This window comes from Crocodylus siamensis, chromosome 11 (assembly GCF_052110815.1).
Source record: "Crocodylus siamensis isolate JL-2025a chromosome 11, ASM5211081v1, whole genome shotgun sequence".
Classification (NCBI taxonomy): Eukaryota; Metazoa; Chordata; order Crocodylia; family Crocodylidae; genus Crocodylus; species Crocodylus siamensis.
Genome location: NC_143405.1, coordinates 17,479,116 through 17,498,997, shown reverse-complemented (window position 1 = coordinate 17,498,997; position 19,882 = coordinate 17,479,116). Strand labels below are relative to the sequence as shown.

The 19,882-nt window shown below is 56.4% G+C and overlaps 2 protein-coding genes across 7 annotated transcripts in view; both read left to right on the top strand.

The window, feature by feature from the left end:
- The window catches only part of AJM1 (apical junction component 1 homolog), a 28,710-nt gene extending 16,705 nt beyond the window's left edge, over positions 1 to 12,005 (top strand). For all 6 annotated transcript variants that reach the window (XM_090022272.1, XM_090022270.1, XM_090022267.1 and 3 more), the window contains one exon: positions 305 to 12,005. In XM_090022272.1, coding sequence (XP_089878398.1) covers positions 368 to 3,670 — 3,303 coding nt within the window. In that variant the 5' untranslated portion in view covers positions 305 to 367 and the 3' untranslated portion in view covers positions 3,671 to 12,005. The remainder of the gene's footprint in view (positions 1 to 304) is intronic.
- A 3,227-nt stretch (positions 12,006 to 15,232) lies between these two features.
- On the top strand, positions 15,233 to 17,473 carry PHPT1 (phosphohistidine phosphatase 1). Its single transcript, XM_090021807.1, has 3 exons — positions 15,233 to 15,405; positions 15,877 to 16,001; positions 17,080 to 17,473. The coding sequence occupies exons 1-3, from the start codon at positions 15,270 to 15,272 to the stop codon at positions 17,170 to 17,172; spliced, it is 354 nt and encodes a 117-aa protein (XP_089877933.1). The 5' UTR covers positions 15,233 to 15,269; the 3' UTR covers positions 17,173 to 17,473.
- Positions 17,474 to 19,882: the final 2,409 nt, after the last annotated feature.

Here is a 19,882-nt window from a genome sequence, read left to right as displayed (position 1 = left end):
TGGTTGTGAGCTTAAACCATGGTCCCTGGGAGGACCTGCTGTTCCACTTTCTGGAGCTGGACCGTTCAGGAGTCGTGTTCTGTAGGTTTTCCCTGCTAGAAACCGACTGCGTTTCTCTGCAGTGCATGTTGGGATTCTCCCTGTGTCCCGCGATGCCAGAGCCTGTCAGACAAACCTCCTGCGTTGAGAGATTTATGGTTTTGTTGCGAGAGCGAGCATCGCTACTTTCTCCTTTGATCTTCTGTCTTGCCGGATTCTCCCAGAGTGCACTGAGGCTCAAGGCACCTTCTCTGTTCTCTTGCAGGGCTGGCTGGCTTCCACTGAGATGATCTGAAGAGGAGCTGGAGAAAGCAGAGCTACGTTTAAGATGACACGGACCGACCCGCCTGACATACTGGTGTCTACAGTGTATCAAGACATAAAGGTGAACTCCATCGCGCCCAGGGATTCTGTCGTCTGCCAGCCACGGCCACAATGTGATGCCTTCATGTCCAGCTCCCTGCAGCGTGACCCGCAGCCCTTCAACAAGCGCCACTGCAGGAGCTTTGACTTTCTTGAGTCATTTGACGACCAACTGGAGCCTGGCACCACCATGGAGCGCCCCTGCCGGCGCCCAGGCACCCCGGAGCCCTCCTCAGGCTCTGGAGTACGAAAGGCAGCTTTTAAGTCGGATGTTTATAACACCAGGTCCCACCCTCATGGGAGGGAAGGCCCCAAGGAACCGTCTGTCCGGGCAGAGCCAAAGAGGAGAGCGAGGTCAAAGAGTGCCCCCCGTGTGAAATCCACCTTCACCCCTGTTTCCATCCAGATGTCCTCCTCTCCCCCGCCGCCCACAAGGAGAGGGCGTGAAGTGCTGCGTGTTGGCAGGGAGCCTGCCAGGGTGGAGACCTCACCACGCCGGGAAAGCAGCTATGTGCCCATGAGAGCCATGGCCAATGAGGTGCACCCCATCAAGCTCCAGCCCCAGAGGAGCAGTGCCAGCCGCATCTCACCACTCTGTGTCAGCAGCAACTGCTTTGAGGATGCCCCCGGTATGAAGCCAGCTGCCAGCCCGCACGTCAAGTGCCGGATGGACATCAAGCCAGATGAAGCAGTGCTGGTGCATGCGGCACGCAGCATAAAGGCAGCACAGAACAGGATGGAGGCACCATATTGGCCGAGGCCTCCTGGCACTGCTAGGAGCCTGACCGTGCCCAGCAGCAGGCAGGTGTCCGTGTCTCGTACCCCCACACCCAGTGACTCCTACAGTGGGGAGCACCGGGTCGTCCCCTACCCCAATGAGTACTACGAGGGGGACCCCCGGGGGATGGCTTACCAGACAGTGCCTGTGCCCTCCCCTCGGGAGTATCCCGAAAGGGGCTGTGTGACCTTCTCCACCCCAGCTGTACCCACGAAGTTCTTCTATACTGAGGAGCCCGTGGGGTGTCCTGGCATCCCACTGAAAAGCTCTGGCTATGAAGGGTACCCTCACCCCTATCCTGCACGTCCCATCCCTCCACCGCACTTCTACCCAGAGGACATAAGCAAGGGAAATGTGCACACTGTCCCCCCCCGGACTTTCTATGTGGAAGAAGCAAGGACCTACCCCATCCAGGAAGCCCCCAGCCACACTTTCTATGGAGATGACCCTCGGTTTTTTGCCCCACGGAGTGCCCCCATGAAAACCCTGTATACAGAGGACTCCCGGGCCTACCCCGCCCTAAGCTCCTCTGCCCGGGTTTTCTATGCTGAGGATTATGGGAAATACCATGAGAGAGAAGCCATTTCTAGGACGTACCCTCACCCCCGCAGTGTCCCACCCTTGCACTTCAGTGACTGGTACTGCCCAGATCGGGGGGCGCTGCCCTATCAGACTTTGCAGATGTCTCGCTTTGCCCCCCACCCCTCTGGGCACGAGGCTTTGCTTTCCTCCTGGCACGCCAGCTACAGCACAAATCCACCCAGGCTGGGCACTGACAGCCGGCACTACTCCAAGTCCTGGGACAACATCCTGACCCCCAGCATCCGCCGCGAGGATCCCATGTGCCGTGGGCGCAGCTATGAGAACCTGCTTGTCCAGGGCCACCACCAACGTGCCTTATCACCTGATGACCGGCGGCAGCCAGTGGTGATCAACCTGTCCAGCTCCCCAAAGCGATACGCTGCACTGTCCCTCTCTGAGAACTCCCTCATAGAGAGGGTGCACTCGGATGGTGGGAGGTACGCCATGGGCCGGTCCTGGTTCGTCACCCCGGAAATCACCATCACGGACAACGACATTAAAGCCAATGGCCTGGGCAAGAGCGAGAAGCGCTCGGCCAGCTGGGATGTGCTGGATGCGGGGCGGGAAGGGCACCGCCCCTATGCTACACCCTATGACCCAGGGCCCACTACCAAAGAGAGTGCTCAGAGCAGCTCTGCCCGCCAGCGCAGCCTGGAGCAGCTGGATGAGCTCATCACAGACTTGGTCATTGACTACAAGCCACCGCCCAGCCACCGCACCACCGACGGTGACAGCCTGACGGACCAGCTCAAGAAGCTGATCAGCAATGGCGCACCAGCACCTGCCAGGAAGCCGGAGTCCCGGAGGCCAACACTGTCTTCGGCCATGGAGCCCAGGCCGACCAAGGAGCAGCCAGGGCCCAGTTGCTTCCGCAGCGACCTGCGCAAGGAGCACGGTGGGCCCTCTCTGGCAGCATCCATTTCTAGCAGCAGTTTTGAGAAGCAGCTGGACGACTGCTCCCCGGACCTGAGCGCTGAGGAGGACGACATGATGATGTGCTCCAATGCCAAGTGTCGGCGGACAGAGACCATGTTCAATGCCTGCCTCTATTTCAAGTCTTGCCACAGTTGCTACACCTACTATTGCTCCCGGAACTGCCGCCGGGAGGACTGGGACATCCACAAGGAGAGCTGCATCTACGGGCGCATAGGGAGTATCTGTCGGCACGTGCTGCAGTTCTGCCGGGAGAACGCCGAGGTGCACAAGGCTTTCTCGCGCATTGCCAAGGTTGGGTATCTCTCCCGGGGTCGGGGGGTGCTCTTCCTGGGCTTCCCCAACTCGGGCTCGGCTGAAAACTTCCTCCAGTTTGGCTTGGAGAGCTTGCTCATGTCACCCACCTACCTGTCCCTGCGGGAGCTGGAAGGTTACTCCGACAACCTGGGGGATTATGCGCGGGAGCTGCGGGATGCTGGCAACCAGTACGACCCCGATGAATGTTTCCTCTTGAATGTAACTGTGGCCGTTGGCCAAAAAGTGCCTCAGAGGCCATCGCCGAAGATGCAGGTGCCAACGGTTAGGAAATATGCCAAGGTGGCCTTAGCCTCTTCCAGCCCTGAGAAGAAGATCCTGAAGAAGGAGCGGGACATGGAGACGTTGATCCTGACCCCACCGCCCGGCACTGCAGACATCGACAAGGAGGGCGAGGAGGGGAGGAAGGCCCGGGAGGTGTGCTTCATCAACATCCAGCGGGAGCTACGGATCCGTGGCGTCTTCCTGCGCCATGAGTTCCCCAAGATCTATGAGCAGCTCTGTGACTTTGTGGAGAGCAACAAGAGGTTTACACCCACCACCATTTACCCCATCGACAAGAGGACCGGCAAGCAGTTCATGTGTATGATCATGGCCGCCTCGGAGCCACGGACCCTGGACTGGGTCGCCAGCCCCAACCTCCTGGATGACATCATGTGATCCAGCCTGTGGCCACCTCTCTCCTGTCTGGCACCCAGGCCTCTTATTTATTTACCCTTTGTAGATACGTATTTTATTATGGACACACTAGCCTGGCCGGTCAGTATATTCTTATCGTTTCTAACAGATACGTGTTGGCTCACAGCCCTAGGGGAGTCCTGAGGAAAGATCGCTGCCCTGCTGGGAAAGCATGGGTTCGTGGACTCTTAGCAGGTCTCTGGCCACCCACGTTTGTTGCCACTGGTTGGCTAGATCAGGAGCTGCTGAGGTCGCAAGGTCCTGGTTTGTCTGGGTGGAGGTGGGGGGCTGGGGAGTGGGCAAAGGGCATGGCTGGTTGTGGGGTTTGAAGTTTGCCGTGAGGAGAGGAGCCCTGCAAGTTGGGTAAGGTCAGTGCCCTGTCCCTGGGTCTGAGGTATGTGGGGTGTCTGCGAGATCCCATCACTGCCTTTCCTGGTGACCTCTGGCCATGGCACGGGGCTCTCAAGCCACTGGCTCTCAGCTGTTCTAGGAACAGCTCGTCCTGAGTAGGATCCCCAGCCTCAGCCTGTGGCTCCAACCACTAGACAACAAGGCTACCTCTGAGCTTGTATGGACGTGCCCACTCCTGTGACCCAGGCAGCTGGCAGGCTGTAGCCACGCACAGGTGAGCAGCCCTCCCCTCACCCATCCTTCTTTAATTCTGCAAATAGCCAGCAAGAGGATGGGTGTTATCCTGCCCTCTGGGGATGTTCCCGCCAAGGGTGCGAGGTCGCTGACACCCATTCAGCTGCACATGTGCATGGGGCCATGTCACAGTGCCCACGGGTGTGTTTGGGGCTCACCAGGGGCCTGTTTGTGTGGGGCTTACTGCCACCTCCATCCAATATGCCTGTTCCCCTGCCTGCTGCCATGTACCCACAGTTACTCCCCTTGCCAAACCTGCCACCCTCCAGCACCTCCCCAGACCTAGTCATTCCCCACTGCCAAAACAAGGGCCCTATCCTGTGTGGTACTGAGCATCTCCAGTCCTTTACTCTCCCTGCCCTCTTAGTGGGAGCAGGGGGATACTGCACATCAGGAAAGAGCCTGGAGTGGAAACTCTGGAAAGACCCCTGAGGCCCTGCGTAGACTCAACAAGGGAGGTTGGAGGTTAACGTGCCAAGACACTTCCTGCCTTCCCATGAGGCCAAGCTACAGCCCCACAGCAGCAGCACCTGGTCCAGGCCCAGTCTCCTCCTCTCAGTTACACCAGCGCAGCACCACCTCTGCTGCAGCCAGTCCCATGGTGTAGCTGAGAGGGGCCTGGGGATGCTGCCTCTCAGTGGGGACCCATTGTATGGACAGGGCTGCCTTCCCAGTGCCCCCAGTGTGTGTGTCTGGCTCCCCTGGGTGCTGGGAGAGCAGTGTGGGCAAGGCTCAAGCTGGGCTTTGGTGCTAGGTCTGTCTTCGGTGCCAGGATCCGCTTGCAATCGGAGTGAACCAAATGTGACCGTAGAAACAGACTGTGTGAGGGAAGGGACAGGGCCGAGCCCTTCTGGTGCCTCAAGCTCCCCCCCCAGTAAGGATGGGGTTAAACTAACCCCACTGCAGGGCTGTGCCTGCAGCAGCAATGAGGCATTGTGCAAAGCCCCCAGAATTGCAGAATGCCTGGGGGGCAGGGTGTAGAGGGCACAGCCTCCATCCCCTGGCACCCAAGGGGATAAGGTTGGTCTGCCAAGGGTGGGTGGGCTTGTCAGGAGGAGGTGGAGGGGAGCAGGCATGTGGCTGAAGGCAGGCACCTACAGGTAAAGAGCCACATGTGTTTTATAGATGCTCTTCGTCAGGAGTCAGTGCCTTGCCCAGGAGGGCAGGGGAGGGGTTGCGTGAGTGCATGGGGCATAGCATGGGGTGCACGGAGTGTGCATGGAGCATGGGGACATGTGCATGGGGCACTGTGCTGGGGGTCTGTGTGCATGAGGGCAGGGGCAGGTGGGCATGGGTGGCAGCCTGGCACTGGGCATGGGCAGCGTGTGCCCATGGGAGTGAGGAGCTGGTGCTTGCATGCTGGCAGGGTTGCAGAACTTCCCCTTCTCAGGGCTAGGGGAGCATACATGGAGGTACCTGGCATGGGGCACCTGCCAGGGCAGGGGCAGCAGTATCTCTGGGTGAGGGGCTGGGAGCTGCAGTGTAAATCCAGCCAACGGCCTGGTCCTGCCCACATGTGGCAGCCAGATGCCTTTGGGAGCTTCCCTGACCCCCCAAAGGAAGGCAGCCCCCGCACATCCTGATGTGTATGAGGATCCTGTAGCTGGGGCAGAAACCACCTGCCCTAGAGGACAGGGAGGGGAGAGAGCACTGTGATCCCCACCTCCATCCTGCCTCCCTGTCATGGTGCTGGAGCCCCTACCGGCCCCAGGCAGCTTGAGGACACCCAGTCATTGCTACCACTCTCAAGTCTCTCTTGGCCTGCAAGGAGGCTGGGCCTGCATCAGCATCAGCCCAGTGCCAAGGCCTGCTGGGAAGCATCTCCTGCCCTCAGATGGATTGATCTTGGCAAACACAGCAGGGCCTGGGAGCTGCTGGGAGCTCAGGGATGACTCCTGTTAGTGCTGGCTCTGGCCCAGCAGTGCTGCATGCACATGTGTGCTCTCCCACTACATGCACATGCACACATGCTCTCCCACCACACGTGTGCCTTCCTGTCACACGTTCAGATACAGACAGGCATTCCCTCCTACCCACACATGCATGCATGTCCTCCTGCCACACATGCATGTGTGCCCTCCCGCCACACATGCACACACAGGCATGCCCTCCCTCCACATACATGCACTTGTGTCCTTCCAGTCATGCACACGTGCCCACACATGCATGTTCTACTACCACACATGCACATGTATGCCCTTCCACTACACACACGTGCGTGCATACACACACACACACGTATCCTCCTCCCACACCCATTGTAGTTCTTATTCTTGGCAGTATGCAGAGCTGAGGGGCAGGTCTCTGCTGTCTTCCAGACACGCTCCTTGTTTCTCCCAGCATCAGTCACCTATATACAAGGGGCCTGGCCCTCTCACCCCTGTGTATGTGAGCAGTAACTCAGTGGAGCTTCTAGGGCACAGGTGACAGTGACCTGTGAGGTTGCCTGAGTGCAGACAGGGTGGCTGTGCCTGAAGCCAGAGTCCCTGTCCCCTTAGATCCCGTGGGCTGAGCTGTCCAGCTGCCTGCCCCACGGGTGCTGGACTTAGCCTCTCCCTCATGTTAGCTCCCCCATATCCCCTCTGCAGCAGAGGCCCTTGGGGACTAACCTTTCAGCTGCGTGATCTCCCAGCCCTGTGCTCGGGATCTCTGATTCTTTAGGACTCGCGTGCCTCAGGCATTGTTGCGCAGCCAGCCCTGGTGTCCCAGGGAGGCAGCTGCAGCTCTGCCCTGGGCTGGGAGTCAGGCCTGGGCAACAGGACGGCTGTGTTGCTGGGGACGGTATCTCTTTGGAAGCCGCTGGGGATCTGTTGGCTGAGATGCTTCCCTGTGGGATCCAGCGCTGCCATGAGCACAGCACACCTGTTCCCGAGCTCCCTGGAGCAAGGGCTTGTCCTTCCCATCCTGTCCAGCACTGGGATTGTCATGCTAGAGCTGAGCAGTGGGTGGGGGCTCAATGCTGCACTGGAGCTGGAGGGAGATGCTTCCCGCCAGGGCAGAACAAGCTTCTCTGAGTGCAGGAGGGTGGAGGGACCAGCAAGAAGCCTGTTAAGGCTTGGAGGAGGAAAGAGGCCAGGGGGAGCAGCTCTTCAGCACCCCTCACCCCAGCTGTGAAGTGGGATTTCCTTGCTGTGCACATCAGGCACAGGCTGGCCTCACAGAGCTGCAAGGGAACAGGGAGCAGCTGACTTCTCCAGGCTGCTTGCTGCTCCCCGGGGGCTGCTCCTCAGGGGCTGGCAGCAGATGAAGGCTCAAAAGGCTCCCAACTGCTGTGATCCCCCTGGGTATGCTGCAGCCAAGCCCTGGGCTGGTGCTGCGCTTGGGTTGTTAGAGCCACGTGGAGCTGGACCAGCCCCCTGCTTCCCTGCCAGCGGGTCCCTGTCCTGCAGCACAAGCAACACACCAGGCTGGGGGCAGAGCAGGGGCAGGAAGTGTGATACTGGCAGGGTCCCTGCCAAAGGGCAGTGCGGTGACCACAGCATTTGCTGGTGGGGCCCCAAAGCCAGGAGGGCTGGGGAAAGGCCCTGCCGCAGACGGGCTGTTGCTAGGGGGCTTTGTCCCGTGGGGCTGCAGCCGCAACCCAGGCACCTGGCATGTGACATTCTTTGAGCAGCTGAGAGAGCCACGGCTCATAAACATCCCTTCCTGGCTCCCCGACGATGCTCCTCCTCGGAACTGCACTGGCCCGGGGCACGGGCCTGCCCAGGAGATGGGGAGTTGCAACTATTGTGTGCTCGCCATCATTCAGTACCCTTACAGGAGCTCAGGCCCTGGTGCAGGGCATGGCCTCAAGTCATGATCTCTGGTCTGCCTCAGGTAGGGGATGCCTCCTCCCCTCTCCCTGCTTTGCCTCTCTCCTGCTTGGCGCTTCCAAGGCCAGGTCACAGGAGCCCTTTGGCCCTGATGTGTTGTGTGCTGGTCTGATCTCCACCTGGGCAAAGGTCCCCTCCCACCAGGCCCCATCCCAGTCCTGCCTGCAGCACGGAGCCTCCCGAGTGATGCAGAGAGGAAACGGTCTTCCCTCCTAGTTGCGGAGCTCGCTTGCCCCCCGCTATTGAGAAGAGCAGCCAGGAACAAGCTCTTCCCTTGGCCAAGCTGGTATCTCTGGGAGCTGTATATAGTGCCACTGTCTCCCTGGGCACCGCTGGCCCCAAGTGAGAGGCTGGGCTGAATTGCGGGTGCTTGGGCCCCATGCACAACCGCTTGCCCCAGCCTGGGAGGGCTCCAGATGACAGAGAAGAACTGTGGAGCTGTGCAATCCAGAGTGCATCAGAGGAGCTCACTAGTGCTGGGCATGGTCCTGGCACCTCCTTGGCAGGGCTAGAGCTGGGGGGGTGGCAGAAATGAGGCCTCAGTGCCCTCTCTCCCCACCCCCCACTGCCTTGTGCCCTTGGGAGAGCTATGCGCCCTGTGTGGGTAGGATCAGCCAGCCCAGGGTAAACAGGGCTTTGCCTCTTCCACCCTGACTAGGCTGCACTAAGGACTCGCTCCAATGGTAAGGAGCAAAGCCGGATGGAGCAGCAGCATCATGTGAGGCGTCTGCTACAGGAGGTTGAAGCTCATCACTGCTAGATGCTAGCTGCAGCCATCGGCCATGTTCATCCCTGGGGTAAGCCTCTGCAGCTCCATTGCCCTTAGCACTAGGCAGTGCTGCAGGCAAAGGGGCTGCAGCTGCAGGAGAGGGGCACATGGCAGCTCCTGGCTGGTTTTGGAAATGCTGCCCCTTTGCAGTCTCACTGCTGCTGGAAAGTGGCTCTGCCTGTGTGTGGATGCTCAGCAGATAGATCTGCTGGCCCACATGGAGGCTAACAGTGCCCACCAGCCAACACTGTCTTCTGTGGGCAAAGGGCCTGCCCACAAGCACCCACTGCAAGGCCAAGAGAATCCAAGCCATGCGCTGGGGTGATGTGATGAGCGACGTCCCCAGCACGGGGCTCTGGGGCTGAAATTCATCCCATAACTGGACATATCCCTTAGCTCTTACAGTGTCTCAGCCAGCTGTCTAGAGTGATGTTACCAACCTACCTTGGGCACTGGGGAGGCTGTGGAGGTTAGGCCATGCTCACTGAGACCCATACATTAAATGCGCTGTCTCTACATCCTGAATTCCTAGGAAGGGCAGGAGATCAGCCTCAGCCTGTGTTGCCTTCCCAGCCAAACTCAGAAAGGGCCAGTGCACTTTTTGCCTAATTGAAAATGCCAAATGCCACAGAGATGTGAAAGCAGCAAGAGGAGAGCAGCAAGGGGAACTGAATTGGCTGCCAAATGCCTTGTGCAGGGAACTGATGCTAAATGCCTGCCTTAGTGAGGTTGGAAATCAGAGCCTGGACCCTCAGCTGCTTTAGATTAGTGGGTCGATCAAAGGTGACACTGACTTATTCCAGATGAACATTTGTCCCTGGAGCAGCCCTGTGCTGTGGAGAGCACCTGGGAGTGTGGTGGTGGAAGGAATGGCTCCCTTCTCAGCTCTTGATGCTGCTTGCTTCCTGTCAGTGCAGACAGGGAGAGAAACTTGTTTCTCAGAGTTGCCAGCACCATGTATTGCATTGGTTTCTGCAAGCCAGTCCTGTTTGCTGGGGCTGCCTCTCATTCCTGGGAGCCTTCCCTCCCTGTCATCCCCTTTTGTCTTTCCCTACCACTGTCTTTGGAGTCAAGTTTAAAACCAACAGGTCTTGCAGCAAAAATCCTTTGGCTAGAAAGCTCTGAGCAGTGCTTTCAGTGTCCTGAGTGTCAGGTTCTGGCACCACACCTGGGCTGTGATCTGTGCATGTATGGTCCTTGCTTGTGCATGGGAAAATGGGAGGCTGAACGTGTTATTTACTTGTGAGGTGGTGGCTGTGCTAAGTGGGGTAGCAGTGAGAGCTCCCCTGAGGGCAATCAGCTTTTTTGGGCAGAGAAGAAAGAAGAGGAGGCAGAAAGTCACACTGCAATGGAGGGTAGTTAGTACAGTTGGGATCTCCTGGGTGACAGTAACAGCCTGGCCTTGCTCCTGTGGAGCCCACAGGCATTTCTGTCTTTTGGACTAAAGACCTGGATCCAGCTATCTTATCTCTGGACAGGAGTAACCCAAGCTGCTGGGGCTTCCAAGTCCAGATCCAAATGAAAATTGGGGCCCCTGGTGCCAGAGAGTGCAGAGCTGACTTGCTATACAGAGAAAAGCCAGCTGTGTTCTCTGGTACGTGATTTTGTTACAGACCCATTTCCATTCTGAGCACATCGATTAAATTTTAAGCACTAATCCTTTGGCCCTGGGAGGCTGAATTTCCTTGTGTGATGAATCACTAATGCAAATGCATCAGAGCCATGAAAGCACACATTCTGGTTTGGCCCAGTGCCCAGGGGGCGAGTAAAAAATGCCTCTTGTTTTGGCACTAGCACTGGACCTCTTGGTGTGCTCCTACAGCCAGCTGCCTGGGTCAGCAGGAGCATCAGCCATTCCATCAACAGGGGCAGGAATCCCTCAGCTACAGCACTGTCATGGGCAGGCATCCCCCCACCTGGGAAGCACCCACTAGCTGAGCAGTTGGGAGCATTTCTGTTGTAAAAGCTCAATAGTAGGAGCCAGGCCTGCCTGTCAGGTCACTATGGAGAGGACTTTCTTCCCAGTGCCGCTGGGGTGAGCAAGACATCTTTCTCCCAATATTTTTACCTTGGATTTCCTGCTTTCCAACATCAGACTACATTGGGCTGTTTTCCTTTGCTCTCTCAGCGGTGGCACTCCCTTCCCCTCTCACCTGCAGAGCTGTGACTTCTTCCTCCCATGGCAGTGGGGGAAGGCAAAAGCACTTTTGCCCCATTTTTGTAGCTAACTATTCCTTTGCACTGTTTAGGGTCCTACCCATATTTTATAGCTGAGATCTGAGCAGATCCTTTGACCACAAGGTTTTGAGGATTCTTTTAGTGGTGGCCCAACTCTTCCATCCATTCTTCCTCCGGGTCTAACAAAATGATTAATAAATAAAAGAGTGAAACAGCATCTTCTCAGCTGGGCTCCCAGGAGGCTTTTACTGAAACCGGACAGAGTTCTTTGATAAATGCATGTTCTATTTATTTCCTTTTTTATGATGCATACTATTGAAGAGTTGGGTCTCGAGTCTCCTCTTGTGCAGAGCAGAAATACTAGGTCTGTATTTTATGATGTTTCGTTGTACAATTCCCGCTGGTGTCCCACGGCACAGATTCTGAGATATACTTATAATGAGAGATCTATTTCCTTTGAATAACCATAAAGTATAACTTGAATGTACAATGGTGAGGCCTGCCTCTTCTGTCTAGCTTTGGTGGGGAGGGCAGGCAGTGAGGATGAAAGCAGAGGCCTGGACTGAAGCAATTATAGGGCCGATCAAAGGAAGATAAGACAAGAGCCTTGTTAGAACTCTTTGGAGAAGAGGAGCGAGGGCTGGTGATGTTTGAGTGACCATCAGGGCACAGAACTATGATGTGATGCAGATCCAAACCCACCCCCAAAAAGAAAAGCCCAACCTTCCAAGAGACAGCTTCTTAAGCCTCCCAAAATGTTAGGGACCCTACCTAGCTGGGGTTAATGGCCTACACAGCCACACCCGCCTGTAACTTTGACTGACAGCTCTACCCCAGCTAATTAGCTGACAGGCTTCCTGATGAGCTGCTGGGAGAGTAGCTACCCATTTAGTCCCAGCTGTGGCAGCGGGCCAGTACTGACTCAGGTTTGCTTGGATGAGCTTCCTGGCTCCTGAGCCTGGTTTGGCTCTTCCTGCACTCTGGCTTTGGGTTTCCCCTTGGATCTGGTTCCTATTTCCTGGACTCTGCTTGTTCAGTTCCTGGACCCTGCCTTGTTGCTTACCCCTTTGGTTCTGGTAACTTGGTCTTAGCCTCCTGAACCCTGGCCTAGCCTGTGACTGGATCTGGTAACTTGGTTCCTGATTCCTGACCCCTGATGGGGCCTGTGGTTTGGCTTCTGCCCTCCCACAGTGGCCTAACCACTAGGCAAGACCACCTACTTTATGCACCCTTTAGGCGAAGTGGTGGGGCATATTCATTTTGTGGATCAGCCACTAGAGGGCAGCAGTATACACTCAGGGCGGGGAGCTGTGGTGTCCTTATTCCTCTGGACTCTCAGGCCAGGACCTAGGGCATGAACTTGTCCAGAAGAGCAGAAATCATCTAGCATCAACATGAGGCTGATTTTTGAATGCTTAAGCAATGCAGAGACTATCTGCTGGCAGGAACCCTGGGAGCAATCTCAGTCCCAGTGAGGGAACAGGGTTGCTGCTACAGCAGTCAGTAGAGGAGCAGGACCTACCTCTCTAGAGGGACCAGGGCTGGACTGTGCCCTCCACCCCAAAATCAAAGGGATGTTTCCAATAGCAGCAGGCAGTGCCTTGGTTCTTGACATCTCACTGCTGTTGGTTACTGCATTGCACAGCCAAACCAGAGGCTGCATTGAACCTTCTGTGCTTGCTGAATAGGTCTAAATTATTCATGCAAAAATGCACACAACCTTGACAATGCTGTTATACACATAAATAGATTGGACTGCTAATCTGCCAGAGGAAGCAATGAGCTGTCTCTGGAGCTCCATGTTCTCTGCCCTTTTCTGCAGGATGGGAAGCTTGTGGGGTGAGAAATCTATGCCTCCGTGCAAGAGCTAGGTTACAGAGAGACTCGTAAGCAGACAGGCTATGGGATGAGTGAGATCAGAGCAGGGTACAGCAGGCAAAGGGACACAATTTCTGCAGGATTATAGACTCTGGGCAAGGCCTGGCTTCTGATTCTGTGGCTGTTCAGGCATGGTAGGGCTAGGCTTGTAGGGGCTTCCATGAGAGAGATATTACCTAATACCACTGTCCACTCCCTGGGCAGCAATCTGGTTGCACCCATCATTGCAAACAACTCTCAGCCAGCCCAGGGCAAATGAAGCCACATCTGAGCAGGCAGGGTGTAAGGTGCACTGGATACCAGGTAAGTGCTTTCCCTTAATGGTCCTGGGTACCCTGCTTGGCATCAGGCTGGCTGGGACTGCAGCTAGGTGTGCGGATGTCCCAAAGAGCAGCCAGTATGGGTGACCGGCCTGTACTAGCACTGCTTTGTTTGAAGTCAAGTCCTGCAGATGTAGTCAGGAGGGGTCATTTTACCCCCTCCCCCCCACACCTTTATGAGTGCAGTTGCCATGTTATTGTTCCAGACACTATGCACAATAAGAGCTGCTAACCCCTTTCTCTGTAGAAAGGCTCTGTAGCCTGATAGCTCAAACCCAGTGTACCTGTAAAACCTCCCTTGTTTTACAGGGCTTTTCTTGCCTGATAGTAATGGGAGAATGCAGTATGTGAAAGGAAAAGGCATTTCTCCCTCATTTTTAATTGTCTTGTTTACAATATGATTTGGCTTCAGTTCTTAGAAAATAAATCCTCAGGGGTTGTTCCCACAAGCCTGGGCACATTCAGCCAGGGGCCAGGAGCCACTGCCCCTCCTTCAGGCCAGCCCTGGGTTAGTTCTTGTGGTCTGGGCTACCCTGGTCCCCTGAGCTGCACCTGTCCATGCAGATATGGAAGGTGTTGGCTGTGCTGGGCCACAGGCTGGGACCCCAGCTTGCTCCCTGGGAATCCCTGTCCCCCAGGAGCAGTATAGGGTGCATGACATGCATCCTAGACCCATGCCTCCGGCTGTGGGGCCACCTCAGAAAGTGGCTCTTTCAATCCCTAGAGCATCTGCTGAAGTGGACTTGAGCTCACGGAAGCTTGTGCTCTCTGGGCTCCACACGTTAAAGGATGTGGACAGTGAGAGAGGGTCCAGAGATGGGCAACAAAAATGATCAAGGGCTTGGAAAGAGAGTCATCCGAGGAGAGTTAGGGATGGTCAGCTTGTGGGAAAGGTGCTGAAGAAGGGACATGAAAGCAGTCTTCAAATACTTGAAGGGCTGCCATAAAGAGCCGAGAAAGCAGCTTCTCTTTCTCGCTGCAGAGGAGGATGACCACCACTGGCTTGAAGTTGCAGCAAAGCCAATTTAGATCAGATATCTGGAAAAGGTCTTCACCGTGAGTGCAGCGAGCAGCGGCTCAGATGCCCAGGGGAGTGGTGGACTCCCCATCACTGGCCGTCTTCAAGAAGGGGTTGGACTGGGGCTGCCAGCTGGGGATGTCTAGGCGCAGCAATGCCATGTCCTGCCATGGGGATTTCCCAGGCTCCTGGGCTTTGCTGCTTGCCCCCCGCTTCTGCTACTGTTCAGTGTTTTCAAGCCCCGGCAGAGGTGCCAGGTGTTGGCTGCAGCCCAGGCTTGGGGCTCCAGACCCCTACCAATGCTCCTGCTGGGCCCAAAGCCAGAGGTTTGTGGCAACAGAGCCTCGGCTCTGGCTCAGACTGACCCAGATCTGGGATCAGGAAGGAATTTTACCCCATAATCAGACATGGCGGGGGGGGACGACAACTGTCCCCTCTGCAGGGACTCGGGCGTCTCCCGGCCCCGGGGCCTGCCCTGGCAGCATGGGGCAGAGCAGGAAGCTGTGGCCCGCTGGGTGAGGCCTGGTCTGTGGGGCCCAGGGACCGGGCAGCGAGTTGCGGGGCGGTCTGGACACCAGCTGTGTAGGGCCCTAGGACTGTGGGGGGCCTTGGACACTTGGGTCCCATGGGGTGGCACGGAGGGGGGGACCCAGGTGTCCCATTGAGGAGGGGGGTGGCACTGTAGGGGCCTGGACAGCTGGGCCTGCAGGCCTCTCCTCAGTTAGTCTCTAAGGTGCAACCCTCCCTGCCTCTACCTCCCTTTAACCCTAGATTTTCTTGTCGGCAAAAATCTGCCCCATCCACACCCCTTTTAAGGATTTCAGACGCTTTTTAACACCGCCTCTCTCTGATTGGCCGAGGCCGCGGCGGTCCTCCAGCGTCATTGGTGGAGGCGCCGTGCAGTGCCCGCCCCCTTGGCGTCATTGGCGGCGGGGCGGGGCGCTGTGCTGTGCTGTGGGTGATGGCGGATCTGAGCGCGGTGCCGGACGTGGATATCGACGCTGACGGCGTCTTCAAGTACGTGCTGCTCCGCGTGCGGCCCCCGAGCGGCGCCCCCAAGGACGTGGTGCGGGGCTACGGCTGGGCCGAGTACCACGGTGAGCCGCGGCCGTCCCGGGTGTCCCCACGGGGGGGCGGGGGAAGGTCCTGGGTGTCCCCAGGGGGGAGGGTCCTAGGTGCCCCCACGGGGGGGCGGGGGAAGGTCCTGGGTGTCCCCAGTGAGGGAGGACCTGGGTGTCCCCATGGGGGGGCGGGGAAAGGTCCTGGGTGTCCCCAGTGAGGGAGGACCCGGGTGTCCCCACGAGGGGGGCGGGGGAAGGTCCTGGGTGTCCCCAGGGGGGAGGGTCCTAGGTGCTCCCACGGGGGGGCGGGGGAAGGTCCTGGGTGTCCCCAGTGAGGGAGAACCTGGGTGTCCCCACGGGGGTGTGGGGGAAGGTCCTGGGTGTCCCCAGGGGGGAGGGTCTTAGGTGTCCCCACGGGGTGGGGGGACGACAACCCAGTGCCTGCAGTGCTGGGTCCCGGGTGGGGGCACAGCGGGGCCTACCTGCACTAACCCCCGCCCCGCACAGCCGACATCTACGAGCAGGCGGCCGCAGAGCTGGAGCCGCGGGGCTTCCAGTGCGAGTGCCTGGGCGGCGGCCGCATCGCTCACCGCAACGCCGAGCGCCGGATCCACGTCTACGGTTACTCGGTGGTGAGTCGGGACCTGCCGGGCCGCGGTTCACTCCTGGGCGGGGCGGGATCTTCCGTGGCCCCGATGCTGGGGCTGGACCCGCACCCACTGCCCGGGCTCCGGCCTCAGTTAGCTTGCTCATCATCCGGGTGCGCGTGGGGCCGGGAGCTGGCGCTTGCCAGGGCCGTCCCGGGTGACGCTTGCAGGGCGGCAAGGCCTGGCAGGGCTGTGTGCCCGCTGGCGTGGGGCGGGCATCGCAGGCCAGGCTTGCTGCTTTTGTCTGTTTGGATGGCAAAGAAAGGCGGCGAGTGGGGCGGTGCTGGTGCTGTTGCGGCGCCGTGGCCAGAACCCTGGTGGCGCAGGCGGGGGCAGCAGTGCCCTGGCTTTCCCCAGCAGCTTTTGGGCTGGGCTGTTTCTGGGAGCGGGGAGAGCTGCAGGGGCTCCCTGCTTCTGTGAGGGTTGGACTCGCTGTCCTGGGACTCTTCTGCCTTTGCTGCTGCCTCTGCTAGAAGCAGGCCCTAATGAAACCCAGCCAGAGCTGCGAACGTGCTGTGTTCGCTGCTGCGTCCCCTGTGGAGGCTGCCACTCAAGGCCCATCCCACACCGTCCCTCCGAGGCCCAGAGCAGAGCAAGGCTGGAAGGGTTTGCACCACTGGCGACACATAAGGGGTGCACCCCCTGCAAAAAGTGCTGCTGATGGTGGCATCTGGGTGGTTGCACTTGTCACCCTGCCGACACCTCTGCAGCCATCTGTAGGAGCTCCCTGCTCACCGCTGACACCACCGCTGCCGCCTGCAGGCGGTTGCCGTGCCCCCCAGCTTCTGGGGGCACATGGCGTTCATAGCAGGCTCAGCTGATTTGATGCCCACGTGTCTGGTGCCCAGCACCAGGCTGCAGTGTGCTCTGTGGACTGCTACCAGGCATCGATCGGGACTGCTTAGTATTTTTAGATCCAGGATTGTTGCCTAGTTCCTTCTGCCTCTCATCCTACCAGATGCTCTGATGGCTCAGGGCTGGGCGCTGCGGGCTCTCCTGGGATGTGCTTTGCATGGCTACCAGCACCTCCTTCACGGTCTGATTCTTTTTTCTCTTCCTCCAGGGCTTTGGTCGCGCAAAACACTCTGTGTCCACAGAGAAACTGAAAGCCAAGTACCCTGACTATGAGGTTACCTGGGCCGATGAGGGTTATTGACATGACCGTGCCTGGCAGTAGCAGTGCTGAAACTGGAACTGAACTTTCTGCTTCCCTGCCCTGAGGCTCACTGGGCTCTGCTGCCTTGCCTTGGGTTGGAGCCCTCATCTTTAATGAAGCTCCATGCTCTTGGGAAGCTTCTGGTGGGAGGGAGCTGAATCTGGTGCATGGGGAAGTTGTGGGCCTCCAGGTCCTTCAGATCTATGGATCTATGCATTGTCTTAGTGCCATTAACTTGGGTTGGTACAGGATTTTATCCTTAGTGTTGACTGTGAGAATTAAAACATATGGAGAGACCATTCATCCCCATTCTGTGTGTCATACATGTGCTAACCCCTGTCTTACTGGCTCAGCTTGCTAGTCTCATGTGGCCAGCTAACTGAGCTTTAGTTAGCTATGTTTAGCATCTGCATTGCAGTTGATTGTCACACCTGAAGTGCTCAGGCTATGCACAGAAGCTGCCATTTAAGGCCTAGATACAGAGGCCAGTGTCCTGGAAGCTGCAGATGTGAAGAACAGTGTTGTCTTTCCCCATTAAGATTGAAAGATTGTTCCTCATGCAGAAGGAAGTAGGGGACACAGTTGGGAGTGGAGCCCAAACTAGAGATGCACTAAGAGATTGGAAGAGGCGGGGCGGATCCTGGGTTATCCATGATGCATTATGTTGCCCAAGTTGAGAAAACATAGGGAGGAGCTAGGAGTTGCTGAGGAGGATAGAGAAGGTGGAAAGAGTGGTAGGCATCTAGCTTTGCTATCATGCACCCAGGGCAGTACCCACAGGTGACCTCTAGAAGCAAGGAGGCCTGATTGAGCCAGAAACAAGAGAAAGGGGATAACCAGTGAACCGGACAAGGTAAACCACAGGGCCCCTGTACCTGGCAAAAAGGCAATAGAATAACAAGGGTCTTAAGGCCAAAGAGGACCATTGAGATCATCCAGTTTGACCTCCCTCCTAATGCTAGCCATGGACCCTTACTGAGGGACTTGGGCATCAAGCCTAGAGCAGATCTCATAGAAAAGCACCCAGTGTTGGTTGAAAGGCTTCGTGATGACACCACCTCTCCAGGAACCTGTCCTTGTTAGTGTCTCCTGTAATTGGAATTTGTCCATGTTCACTTTGAGCTGCTGGATCTTGCGTCTACCCCTAGATTGAAACAATCTTCTCCTACAAATCTCTGCCCATTACAGTTACCTGTAGGTCACCTTGGAGTTGCCTCTTATCCTTGGATCAACTAAATTTAGATTGAAGCTTCTGGAGTCTCTTGCTCTCTCTGGTATGCTTACCAGACCTGTAATTACTGCTGGAGCTGGAGCTGTTCCTTTTTTGGGGTATGAATGCCAGAAGAGGGCACTACACATAGTGGTAATACCACTCCCCATCCTACGTAAGGTTTACTTGTTTAGATATGCATGGATCTTTTGCCCCTATTGCTTCAGCAGGGCACTGGGAGCTAAGGGCACGGGGGTCTTTAAGACCTTTTTGGAATAATGTCCCAGGATACTGCCTCCCAACTTAGATGGCTTGGCCTTGCATTGGACTCTTCAATAATGTTGCCCTGACCATGGTAGCAGAGGCTTGGAAGAGGTTCTCTGTGGTTCCCTTGTTTGGGGGCTTAAGGATAGGGTAGAAAAACAGCTGTTGGGGATGATCCAAGGGAACTTGATCCTGCCTTGGAGAAGGCAGGTGAGGTCCCTTTCAATTCTACCTTGGGGCCCATCTTGCCAAGCAAATCAGATGTGTGTATATAATAATGGACCTGGTGCTTCACCAATTTTTGTCATCTGCAAGTTTTACTAGCAGTTTTATACCTTCTGTGCCACTTTTTTGGCATCAAGATATGATGAGTGATTAAACTAAATGCCCCATAGGACCCTATTAAGTCAATGCCACTGTCTGAACTTGTTATACCAAACCTGGGATTATTTTGGTCGGCAGACCATATAGCAATGCTGCTTCATCCTTGTAACTGTTTTTTGACTGCCTGTCACAGGAGCCTTCTCATGGCCTTGCCTGGATTGATGTCAGGTTAACTGGCCTACAGTGGTAGAATAAAAGCCTTAGGGTGGATGAATATGACTCATCTTGCTTCTGTCCAGCCTGCACTGCTCAAAATTAGACAGCAAAGCAAATGGCCTCAAGTTTAGAGATGTGGGGTATTTAAGCCTTTTTAAGTCAGCCCACTTGCTACAGTGCTCAGTTAAGGACTGAGTTGTCCATATGAATTGCCTGTAAGCAAATAGGGATAGGAATATGACAGTTACTGCTGGGAAGTTTCCTGTGGTTTTACAGTCCTGAGAACCAATGGTCTCAGTTTCAGTGAGGAGTTTCTTTTCCCTCCAGTACCAACATTCTTGTGTAATTTTGTGAGCCAGCTCATTTATCCCAGGGCCAAAGGGATAGGATTAGCCCAGTGTTAGAACTGTTTTCCTCCATCCCCACCCAATCTCTAAAGGGAGGCACTTTTGTCTGGGGTGGACCCAGTCTATGAGGTTTGGGGAGGGGAGAAAGCAAGATGCTTTTCACCCGGCAGGATCCATATTTCTCCAGCAGAGGGCACTCCCCTACAAGCACTGAGGCTGCCTGTGAGTTTAAGGCCCCTTGACAGGTCACTCGTCTAATATAGTGGTCTCCAAACTTTTTTGATTGCGCACCCCTATCAGTAAAACATTTTTGAGCAGGTACTCCCAATATATGTATATTTATATAAAT